Source organism: Lipotes vexillifer, unplaced genomic scaffold (genome assembly GCF_000442215.2).
Source record: "Lipotes vexillifer unplaced genomic scaffold, Lipotes_vexillifer_v1.1 scaffold184, whole genome shotgun sequence".
Taxonomy (NCBI): domain Eukaryota; kingdom Metazoa; phylum Chordata; class Mammalia; order Artiodactyla; family Lipotidae; genus Lipotes; species Lipotes vexillifer.
In genome coordinates, this window is record NW_006783561.1 from 1,628,824 (window position 1) to 1,640,784 (window position 11,961).

At 46.9% G+C, this 11,961-nt stretch overlaps 2 protein-coding genes across 4 annotated transcripts in view; one reads left to right on the forward strand and one right to left on the reverse strand.

The window, feature by feature from the left end:
* Nucleotides 1-8,215, reverse strand: part of MMS19 (MMS19 cytosolic iron-sulfur assembly component) — a 33,346-nt gene extending 25,131 nt beyond the window's left edge. The window contains exons 1-2 of one of the 3 annotated variants that reach the window (XM_007456212.1): nucleotides 8,126-8,215; nucleotides 7,674-7,793 (exon numbers count right to left, since the gene is read on the reverse strand). In XM_007456212.1, the coding sequence (XP_007456274.1) occupies nucleotides 7,674-7,785 (112 nt within the window). In that variant the 5' untranslated portion in view covers nucleotides 7,786-7,793; nucleotides 8,126-8,215. Of the gene's footprint in view, nucleotides 1-7,673; nucleotides 8,035-8,125 lie in introns of those variants that run through there. The other 2 variants (XM_007456214.1, XM_007456213.1) reach the window with 2 other exon arrangements.
* Nucleotides 8,216-8,495: 280 nt separating this feature from the next.
* UBTD1 (ubiquitin domain containing 1) overlaps nucleotides 8,496-11,961 on the forward strand; it is a 51,998-nt gene continuing 48,532 nt past the window's right edge. Inside the window, exon 1 of the mRNA XM_007456216.1 lies at nucleotides 8,496-8,711. Coding sequence (XP_007456278.1) covers nucleotides 8,642-8,711 — 70 coding nt within the window. The 5' untranslated portion in view covers nucleotides 8,496-8,641. The remainder of the gene's footprint in view (nucleotides 8,712-11,961) is intronic.

Consider the following 11,961-nt stretch of genomic DNA (forward strand, 5'->3'; position numbering starts at 1 on the left):
TTTCCTTTGGAAGGGAGTCACTAAGTCCAGTCCACAGTTAAGGGGAAACGGGAGATTAAGCTTCATTTCCTAGAAGGAGAGTATTTATCTATGTTATTTGGAGTTATTCTAAGGAAGATTCATCTCTTCTCTTTTCTTCATTTATTCAGTTGTTTACATCAGCATAAACTCAGGTATATTTATTTTATTCCTTGGGTTATAATCCAATACTAGGTGTTTTTTTTTTTGCGGTGCGCAGGCCTCTCACTGTTGTGGCCTCTCCCGTTGCAGAGCACAGGCTCCGGACACGCAGGCTCAGCGGCCACAGCTCACGGGCCTACCCGCTCCGCGGCACTTGGGATCTTCCCGGATCGGGGCGCAAACCTGTGTCCCCTGCATCGGCAGGCGGACTCTCAACCACTGCGCCACCAGGGAAGCCCCAATACTAGGTTATTTTGTTGCTCAAATTTTCTATCTTTGGCCATGAGGAGCTTTTTTAGGTTGGCACCAGTGTCCCTTTGACATGCCCCATCCTTTTATTTTTTTAAGTGCTTTCTTACTTTCTGGCACTACAAAATACTACAGAGTCATCTTGTAACTTCCCTGCCCCAACCCTTGAATCAGCCTTTTCTCCAAGAAGCCCTGGTTCCCTTTATTGGAGAATGGTATTAAAAACCAAGATCTGGGTGTAACTGTGCTCATTGCTATTGGGGTGTCACTGCTTCTAGGTCCTCCTCAGCAGAGAGAGCTGGGAAATATATGTACGTATTCTAACCCATGTATACACACATATTATCATTATGTCTGTATCTACCCATATATATTAAACTAAACATAAGATCATATTAGTCTCCTCTCTAATCTAGTGCCACAGGGTTCATTCTAGCCTTCCCCCTTGCTTATTTGTAATTTATTTCTCTGACAGTGAGAAACCTGGTTCCCTATTATACCATTTATTATTCTTTTCAACACTAGTGTAGCTAATAAACTACTTTCAGAATTGTCAGCCTCTGTGAGAAACAAATTTATAAGCAGCGTACAGTATGTATGTACAGTTTTGTCTTTAGCCTTATAGTCTCCAGACAAAATATTGTTTTCCAAAGTCACTTAGATCAGCTTTTCCCCCCACCCCCTTTAGCAAGGATATATCATACACTAGTAATATAGTAAATTCATTTGTCACAGTCTGCATGCCATCTTGGGATGGAAGGGAGACTTCTCACTGTGTATCCTTTTGCACCTTTTGAATGTTGCACCATGTGAGTGTATTACTTATTTTTGAAAATGCAATTTTAACAGCACAACAGTAATTCACATAGATGTAACAGAATCATCTTGGGATAAATTTTCAAAGGAGAAACAAAGAGCAAAAGGTTAGCCATCTTCCTAAGTGTTTGATTAACGTAGGGGAGTTTTAGCTCAATAAGGTGTGGCAATCAGGGAATTACTTGTGCAGCCTGTTCTGGGTCCCCAACCCACCTACTTCTAAATGCAAGACCTAATTAGTCAGCTCTCGACAACACCAGACTTTGGCTAGGTGAAAAACAGGCTTGAGAAAACTCCTAAACTTCCAGTCCCCCTTAAGTCTGTGGTCTCTGAACAATAGCTGTGAACTGAGCTGAGGCACAATCTGGTACTAGAGTAAGAAGTCCGATCTGACTGAGGAAGGGAGTGCTCTAGTTGGGATTCATAGCTCGTGACTGGCACCAATTTAGACATCAGGCACTCTTAGCCTTACTCGTGCCAGGATGTGGAAGGCCCAGTGCTGCCCCTGCTCCTGAGAAAGAGCCAAAGGGAAAAATGCGCAAGCTGTGGGGTGGGGGAAGGGGCAGCAGCTAGACTAAAAGGACAAACCAAGGCACTGACAGTTGTTCTACACCCAATTCCTTAACATCAGTACTTAAGAGAGATACCCATTTCTGGGTTACAAAGTTGCACCATTTGGGTACTTTTCTGGAACCTCCTGGACAGAACCCAGGAAACTCTGCTGAAAAACCCATCTAAAAAATAACTTCAGTAGTGGCCACAAGGGTGTTAGCACATAGGAAGCCATAGGGGACTGATAACTGTTACTGAACTGAACTGAACCATCCTTCTTCAGCAACACCATCAAAGTCCTCTGTGTATGTGCTGGGCTAGGGACTCTCTTTGGAAGTACCTCAAGTGCTGTTAAGACAAAGTACCTGACTATTAGGCCTCACTCAGTCACCTCTAATTTTTTCATTAAAAAAAAAATTGAGGTATAATTTACATACAGTGGAATGCACAGTGAACGTATAATTTGATTAGTTTTAACAAAAGTATACCCAGAGTAACCAACACCCCAATCAAGATATAGAATATTTCCACCATCAGAGAACGTTTCCCTCACACTCTCTACTAGTCATTCTCACTGCTATAGGTTGCCTCAAATTTTATAAATGAAAAAGAGTTCTTCAGCATTCAGTATACATCATTATGAAACTGGCTGTTTTACAATTACAAAGAAACATCCATTTGCATATGATTTCTTGAATCCCAGTATATGGGTGAATTCTCCTGGCAAAGCCCTTTAGTCTTCATACTTTCACAAAGAATCCATCTTGAATTAATGCAGCACAAACATAAAACTGAAGTACAAAAGTCATACAAAATTAGGAAAAAATGAAGAAATAATAAAGCTATTGCAACAGTAAATAAGAGTAAGGAAAATGGCAAATAAGGTGGCAAAGAACTAGAATCAGTATTTTGAAGATGTTTTCACAAAGGTAACTAAATCTAACGTCTAATTCTAGTTCTGTTGAGCCTATCTTAGAAATGTCTTTCAAATTTTTATCTTTTCCTTTTCATCCCTTATAACCAGACTATACAGGGACAGCTGTCAAAATAGCCTTCAACTTTTTAGTGTAATGAAAAGGTTCTGTAATTTTTAGATAGTGGTGGTAGTTGTAGAACATTGTGAATATACTAAAAGCCACTTATTTGTACACTTAAAATGGTTACAGTGGTGAATTTTATCTCAAAAAAAAAAAAGCCTTCTGATCCATCCCTAATCTATCTAAAATGCACAATTACTTCCCTGCTCACCAATCTCCCTTTGCCCCTCATTACCTAAGACCTGACTCCTTGGCTTGATGTCATTAACGATTTAGCCCTCAATCCCCTCCAGCCTCATCTTTGATCATAACTCCTATCATTCAGTCATGTGAAATCTCAACATATCAAGCTCTTCCATATCCTTAAGCCTGGAAACACATTCCCTTGGTTTGGAATGCCTCTTTCCTGCCCTTGTCAGTCTGAGGAACTTCAACTCCTCAAGACCCAGCTCAAATGGCAAATCTTCTGTGAAGCCTTCCTTGATTCCCAAAACAGAATTACTCCCTCTTACACGTTCCTTGAATCATTCTTTAAAAAAATTGTCATGTACGTTGGTTTCATTTATCCATTCAACATTTATTGAATACCTATTATAAATCAATTACTGTGTTAGGACCGGAGAGAGAAATATAGACAGGGAGCTTTTAAGGAGCCCAGTCTGTTGGGGCAGAAAGACACTTAAAACAATCAAAGAACAACAAGTTCAGTGTTACCACAGTGATATAAACAGAGCCTGGGGTAACATAGGAAAGGAGTAAAATTCTTGGGTGTATGGGACCGTCCATCACTAACTTTAAGTGATTAGTTCTCTTAACAATAAAAGTTCTTCCAAATGAAAAATACCTGGAAGTACTGTTAATTATGCACTTGGACTCTAGGGATGAAAGAAGCTAATAAAAAGTTAATTTTCCTAGGGGTAGTCTCACTGGCATAAGAAAAATAAATGTAAGTTCCTTTCCCTATATAGGTTGGCTAAGTTTTTCTAATGTGTCCAAGACTTGTTCTCTAAAAATGGACCTACTAGCACCTGCTAAATACCCATTCTTTCCTCAGCAGGGCACCAGTCCGTGTGGGGCACTGAGGAGTCGTCAAAGGAGTATTTATATGAGCACTGACATAGAATGCACAATCAGACCTCTGTCTGATGGAGTTGCAGCCTCTTGAGAATCTGGAGTAGCAGCCAAGGGGGAAGGGGAGAGGGGGGAGGATGTGAAGGAACAGGAGAGAGAAAAATCCCAATCAGGACTCAGTTCCAATCAAGCTCTCAAAATGCCCTTTCTGCTGAGAATGCCACAGACATTTCTCAGAACTATATTTTACTTTTCTTTAACAGTTTTCTGGTTTCAAGAATAGTGGTCTCGGGCTTCCCTGGTGGCAGTGGTTGAGAGTCCGCCTGCCGATGCCGGGGACACGGGTTCGTGCCCCGATCCGGGAGGATCCCACATGCCGCGGAGCGGCTGGGCCCGTGAGCCATGGCCGCTGAGCCTGCACGTCCGGAGCCTGGGCTCCGCAACGGGAGTGGCCACAACAAGTGAGAGGCCCGCGTACTGCAAAAAAAAAAAAAAAGAATAGTGGTCTCGGGCTTCCCTGGTGGCAGTGGTTGAGAGTCCGCCTGCCGATGCCGGGGACACGGGGTCGTGCCCCGATCCGGGAGGATCCCACAGGCCGCGGAGCGGCTGGGCCCGTGAGCCATGGCCGCTGAGCCTGCACGTCCGGAGCCTGGGCTCCGCAACGGGAGTGGCCACAACAAGTGAGAGGCCCGCGTACTGCAAAAAAAAAAAAAAAAAAAAAGAATAGTGGTCTCCTCATGGAATTACACATGTAGGAAAATACAATAAAGACTGAAATGAAGGCAAATCCAAATAACCAAGAGGAAGAAAATTTATATCCATCACCTATAAATCCAACATGTTCAAAATCAGCTCCCTTCCCAATTTTTGGACATAGTACTTTTCTTTTGCACATCATCAGGCTCAAAAGCTTGAGGTCATCTTAGAGTCCTCCCTCTCCTCCAAGCCCTATAACTAATTAGCCCTCAAATTCCAGATTCTTCCTTCAGCATCTTTTATTCCATTCATTTATACCACCTACTTATGCTAGTCTCCAGGAGACTATGGTGGTAGAAACAGGCAGGTAGGATGCGGAGATATGTACAGAAGTAGCTACTAAACAGTCTGCAAATAAGTATGAGTGGTTGAGAAATAAGTACCACAAAGATTCTGAACTGTGAGATGATGTCTGGCTGGAATAATCAGGAGATACGTGGGGGCAGGCAGTGAGCACTCAAACTGGGCCTTTAATCCCAGGCCTAACTTTAATTAGATGGAGCCAGTGGAGGGATCTGGGAAGCAAAGCAATCAGGGGAACAGCAAATCAACTGGCTGCCTGGAACTAAAGATCCAGGAGGGGAGTGGTAGCCATTGAATGCCTGGCTGAGCAGCCTTTAACTCTTAGGCTGCCAGGTCATTTCTCTTCCATCATTTGCACCTTTACATCTGACACCTACTCTCATCAGGAACCCAGGTGCAAAACAAAGTTGGTGGTAGCTGCCTTTGTGATCACAGGACGTTCCTTCTGCAGTTACAATTTGTAGGAGAGGCTGCGGCTATGAGTGTCTGAATAGAAAGCTGGTCCCTTCAGCACTAACAAAGCTTGACTTAGGCTGGAGGATTAGAAAGCACATCTTATTCTGGGGATGCTTCAAAACTCTGTCAGCCTTCAACAACCCTAACTAAGGCTGTGATCTAAGATTGAGAATACTGATTTAATCCTTCTCAAATTCATCTTCACTATATGACTCCCTTGCTCAAGGATCTACATTGATCCCAATTACCTACAACAGGTCATTTAAATCCCTCTCTTTAGAATCCAAGGTTAGGCATCATCCAACCCCACCAAACCTTTTCAACCTTACCTCTTATTACCCTTCTGTTAGTTATCTGTTATTACCAACCTCCTTTCCTAATCAGGAGAGCTAAATTACAACAGGGCTAGTGTTACAGTCTTAGCTGAGCTAAATTTAAACTAGACAACAGTTTAGGCCACTTTTTTTTCAAAAAATATAAATTCTACAAAAATATTTATAAGAACTTGGTGGTCTTTATTCATGCTGACTTCTCAAGTGTGCTCTGAATTTGAAGAACCCTAAATTACTGTGTTCATAATGTATAAATGTGAAAAAAGTTACAAATAACACTTTTTATAGTAATGTTCTTTATCTTGATAGTGGATAGGTAAAAGCATTTTTCAAAATCAGTGAATGTATCCTTAAGATTTGTACACTTCATTGAATACAAATTTTACACCAAAATTTGTATTAAACTATAAACAAAACCTAGTCAATGATATACATACCAAAGCAGTTAGAGGGAAGTGTACTGCTATCTGCAATTTAAATGACAGATAGATACATGATAAAGCAAATTATATTAAAGTGTTAATGGTAGAATCTAGGTGGTGGGTGTATGTGTGTTTTTCTTATGAAAAAATTACTTTGCTGTATGTCTGAAAATTTTCATAATAAAACATGGGGAAAAATGACATTGATAATACACTGTAGTTGTTAATCATAAGCACTGACGACACACTATACTGCACAAAGCTGTAAGAAGTTAACTTAGTGGAAAGGCTACATCAGGCATTTATTTGCTCCTTGATGCTTCCATGTCACCCTGCACATACCTCTTACAGCCCTTTTCATGGTGTACTATCCGTTTGCATGGCAGTCTCTCCCACTACATTATAAGTCCCTGGCAGGCACAGATCTAGTGTAATTTGTACTTATATCCCTATTACTTTGCATCGTGTTTCAAGAATAATGTGTTCAATAATGGTGGAAGGATTAAATTAAAATGAAATATTGCTAAGGATCAAAGTATTATACTTCTGGCAGATTCACATTATTCATTTCTCACATATTCTAATAGTAAATATGTTCAATTTTCAAGAGAAATGTATCCTTTACTTCTCCCCAAACACGCAAAATTTTCAAATATAGAGACAAAAATCATCTGTGCTGACAAGATTATTTTGTATTCTATTACTTAAACACAAGGTCTGAAGCCCTCCTAACTTTCAATAACTTAAAAAATTTTTTTTTCTAAAAGAGTGAAGTCTCAGAATTCCAATGAAATCTGTAATTTGTTTTATTCAAATCTTAGATAAGCTGTCAGAACTAAGAGATCCCTAAACTGATCAAAAGCAGGAAAGTGGAGTTCTGGGGAAAAGATAAAAACAAACTCCACGTTAAAAAGTCACAAAGCAAATTAATCAAGAACTTTACCAAGAAACGGAGGGAGAGCCTTAAGGAAGATACGCAGAACTTCTCAAACTCCCCCTAGACTGGTTTCTCTCCTCCTCTCTCCAACTACAGCCAGTCAGATATCCGGCCGCCCGGCCACTCCCAGCATGCCACGCGACTGGAGCTGATGCCGAGGAAGATGCTTCTTGTCACGTCAACTTCCTAGAAACAACGTGCTTTTGCGGCGTGAGCCCGTGATTCTGAACTGCAGGACCTGAGTCCGAGTCCCAGCTCCCCCACCGGCCTGATCTGAGAGTCTCTTGCCCTCGCTGGGCCTGTTTCCTCATCTGTGAAATGGTAATTAATCTCCTAACCCCGGCCGGCGCACAGGATGGCTATAAACCGAGACAAGGGGCGTAAGGGCGCTTTAAGGAAGCAATTTGTTATGGCTCTTAAGCACGCGGTGCTCAAAACCAGCCCCGGACTAATCTCTCAAAGTCACCGCTGTCCCTCACTCCCTTCCCTCCCGGCGCCTGTGCTGAGGCCGCTCCCTCCTGGAGGCCCCCAAGCGGAAGCCGTGCGGCGCCGTCGGCCGTACCTGCAGCCACTTGGTCAGCGGGGCCCTCCTGCTGACCCATGACGAAGTCTTGCACGAGGCCCCACAGGGCGCCCGTAGGCGCCACCGCCTCCAGAGCGGCGGCGGCAGCCATAACGCGAACTGGAAACCGTGGGGGGGAAGTGGGAGGGGGCACGGGACGGGCCTCTCCGCGCACGCGCCTCCTGAGCCAATTGCGTGGCGAAAGATGAGGGGGCGGGGCGCTCTCTGGATTACGTGCCTGCCGGCTCCAGGCCCAGCAGTTCCATGGAGGGATGGGACGGTCCCTCCCCAAGGGGCGGGGCCTGGAGTCGGGGCGGTGGCTCAGGGATAGAGGGCGGCTGATGGGCACGCAGCCGGGGGCCTTTGAGAGCGAATAATTCCCAGCCCAGCTCCCTGGGAGACGGGCGGTGGGGCGGGCACCTGGCTGGGTGGGGCCGATGGGCGGTACGCACCTTGGGGGAAGCCAATGAGAAAACAAGGCCGCCCAAGGGGGCGGTGTCGTCGGTCACATGCGCACCTGGGGGGGCGGTGCCGCCGGCGCGGGCACCGAAAGCGGATGGCAGGGAGCGGGGCTGGGCTGGGGCGGGGTTAGGCAGGTGAGTGACAGGCTCCGGGGGGCCGGCCCCAGCTGAGAGCCCCGAGCGAACCGGGAGTAGCTGCGGCGGTGCCCGCCCCCTCTCTCCGCCCCTCCAGCGGAGCTGGTCTCCGGCCGGGCACCGTCGCGGGCCCCCCTGGCCCGGCCACCTGGGACTGTGCTGGGTAGTCGGCCACCTCCCTCTCTCCCCTCGCCCGCAAAGTTTGTGGCGAAGCCGGTGCAGGGGTAGAGCACGCCCCCGGGGGAGATCGGGGAGCGCCGGATGCCGGGCGGCAGGAGCCGTTGACCCGGGACACCGCCGTCCGGGGCAGGAGCGCGGAGCAGCCGACCACCCCGCCGCCTCCGGTGCATGGGGCCCGGCTGAGGAGCCAGCATGGGCAACTGCGTGGGGAGACAGCGCCGGGAGAGGCCGACCGCCCCAGGACACCCCCGCAAGCGAGCAGGTAACGACAGGGAAGGGAGCAGGGTCGTCGGCGCCCCGCCTGTTGTCCTCCTTCTTGCCCGAGACTTGGGCTTCCCGAGCGACCTCCCACAGCTCCTGGCGCCTGGGTTTCCTCGATGGCTGCTCCGGAGCCAGACGGGGTCCCCCTGACCAGCCCCGCGGGCCGGGGGAGCCGAGTTGGGGCAACCGCGAGCGCTGACCCGGCTGTGAGCCCAACTCGCTCCAACTGGGAAGCTCCGGGTGGGGGTGGGGGCGGGGGCAGGAAATGTTTGCAGACCGCAGCTGGGCCGGCGGCGGGGAGGAGAGCCCCGGGCGGGGGCGCCGCTGGCCCGTCAGCGGTGCCGGGGTCGGACGCCCGCCCGTCGGGGCACGGCGCGGGCGGCCAGGCGTCCCCAGAACTCGGAGCGAGCGAAACGAGAACAGTCGCTCCTTCCAAAGACTGTGTCATTATCGGGCTGCAGATCGTGTCTGCCGGAATCCGACTTGCAAAAGCAGCGCAGGACTCTGGGAAAGAAATCTTTATTTTTCCCGCAGGGCTTTTTAGAGCCTCCCGGTCGTCTGAGAGTCTAGGAAAGGTGGGGTGCGGGGTGGGAATCGCACTCGGGTTGTTGGGATCCTTCCCAGCCTTGGGAATGGGATCTGCTCCCTGGTGATCCGCGAGGGCCGGCAGCTCCTTCTCACTTTCTGGGTACACTCCTCCTATCCTGGCGCTTCGCCTGGGTAAGAGGTCTGGCGGTCGTTTCCCCGGGTCTTGTACTCACTTCACTTCCTTCTCTGAGGGTGTTGCGAGGGCCTTCTGAGAATGATAAATCGCAGACTTTAGAGCTGAAAGAGACCTTCGAAACTTGTCTAGAGTCCAGATAGACCTACCTCCTCTTGTCTATGAAAAGCCCAGATCCAGAGAGGTTGAGCAGCTTGTCCCCAGCCACACAGCTAGTCAGTAGTACAGCTGGGGCTAGAATGCAGTCTCTTGTTCCACTCAATTGCCACATATCCCTTTATGTAAGAGGAGCCACAGGCAGAGTTGTTAATGAAGTAGAAACTCTAGTTGGAGTTTCCTGTCTCCTTTGACACCGAAGGTTTGTGTTGCTTGAGTTCCGGAAACTGGGACGGAAGATGAGGGGAAACATGGGGGAAGCAGGGAAGGATGTCTGTGGTGGACAGGATGACTTGTGCAAGAAGCAACATGTGTTTATAGGGAGGACGATGTAAAATTTAGCATTGAAGTCCTCTTGTCTGAGGGCAACCCTGGCCATTCTTCTGACTGAGGAAAGTTGATTCTCAAATCCAAAGGCTTTCTTCCTTTCATTCATTCACTTATTCAACAAATACTTACTATTTACGTGCTCAGCCCACATAGTTGATTTGTAACATTTTTTATTGTTGACAACCCTCTCCCATTTGAAACTCCAACACCTCCCCCAACTTTTCCCTCCTTGGCATTGTTTTTTTCTCTGATCACTCCTGCCCGCCATCACCTCCTAGTGTGGGACGCCCATGGTTCAGTCTGACATTCCGTTTGTTTCTCTCATCATGCTCCCTCCCAGAGGAATCTTACTCAGCCCCCCAACTCGTCCATTGGGAAGGCCCCTACGCTGTATCTTCAACTATTGTCTCTCCAACCCCAGACTCATATATCTAAATGCCCACTAGGCACAGATGTAGTTAACCTTAGGTTCAACAGTTCTAAAACCAGCTCTGCATCTCTCCTCCTCAACTATCTTCCCTTTACTCTTCCATTCTTCCAGCTGCCTAAATTTATACTTTGAAGAATTCTCTCTGCTGTCTTTGTCTCCATGTCCTGGAGGAGTCATTCTCTGGGCCCTGCTGGTTCTTCCTTCAGCAGGTCTTACAAACCTGCCCCTTGTCACCTCAAGGCCAACTCATCTCCCAGACTGAAGTTAGTTCCCCACCAAAGGCAAATACATCTTCAGTTATTCATCCAGTGCCTGCACATGGTAGTGTCCCAGAAGGCATTTGTTAAATTAACCTGTTCTGAACCCTGTAAGTTCTATGTTCAGAAATCTTTCTGCCCCTCCCATTCCTACAAGAACTGTAACTCTCAAGGCTGTTCAAGTCTGGTCCAGTCCTACCTTTTAAGGCGTGATTTCTTTCTCTTCTTTGACATTAATTTCACCTGTGTTTGCTCATGCCCTTTCCCCCTTCTTATCAAGAGCCTTTCTTCTCTTCAAGGTCCACCTCAAATCCCTTATCTTTCTGGAAGCACCTTGCCTGACAAGTCCCCCCCACCCCCCAGCAAACATGATTGCTCTTTCTGAGAACTCCTGCAGTCCCATTATACCACTTACTTAACAATTATCTACTCCATATTATTAGTCATTTCTTTGATGTTACAGTCATATCAGCAACTGCACTGCAAGCCTTGAAGACCTTGTGTGTGTGTGTGTGTGTGTGTGTCTCTGTCTCATTCATATAGTCATACACACACACACACACACACACTAGGCACTTATCACAGTGACTTGTACAGAGGAAGCACTCAATATTTGTTGATTTTAGAAGGCTTACACGGGAATTCCCTGGCAGTCCAGTGATTAGGACTTGGCTCTTTCACTGCCGTGGCCTGGGTTCAGTCCCTGTTAGGGAACTAAGATTCCACAAGCCATGTGGCGCAGCCAAAAAAATAAAAAAATAAAAAAATAAATAAATAAAATTTTCACCTGAATGTTTTACTGAGGTATATATCTACATTTAAAAAAAAAATCTGCTAGTGTATCTTTATTTCACTTCTGTGGGTCCTACTATGAATAGCTTTATTCATACAGTCCAAAGCCAAGGGGAACTCTGGAGGATGACAAGTTTGGTATAAGGGACGGACTCTCTTTTTTTTTTTTCCTTTTAAGTAACTTATTTATTTATTTATTTAGTTTTGGCTGCGTTGGGTCTTCGTGGCTGCACGCGGGCTTTCTCTGGTTGCAGTGAGTGGGGGCTACTCTTCGTTGCAGTGCACAGGCTTCTCATTGCGGTGGCTTCTCTTGTTGTGGAGCACAGGCTCTAGGCACACGGGCTTCAGTAGTTGCAGCACGCAGGCTCAGTAGTTGTGTCTCACGGGCTCTAGAGCGCAGGCTTAGTATTTGTGGCGCTCGGGCTTAGTTGCTCCACGACATGTGGGATCTTCCTGGACCAGGGCTCGAACCTATGTCCCCTGCATTGGCAGGCGGATTCTTAACCACTGCGCCACCAGGGAAGCCCGGGATGGACTCTTTCTTAACTTCACAGCGTGCACCTGG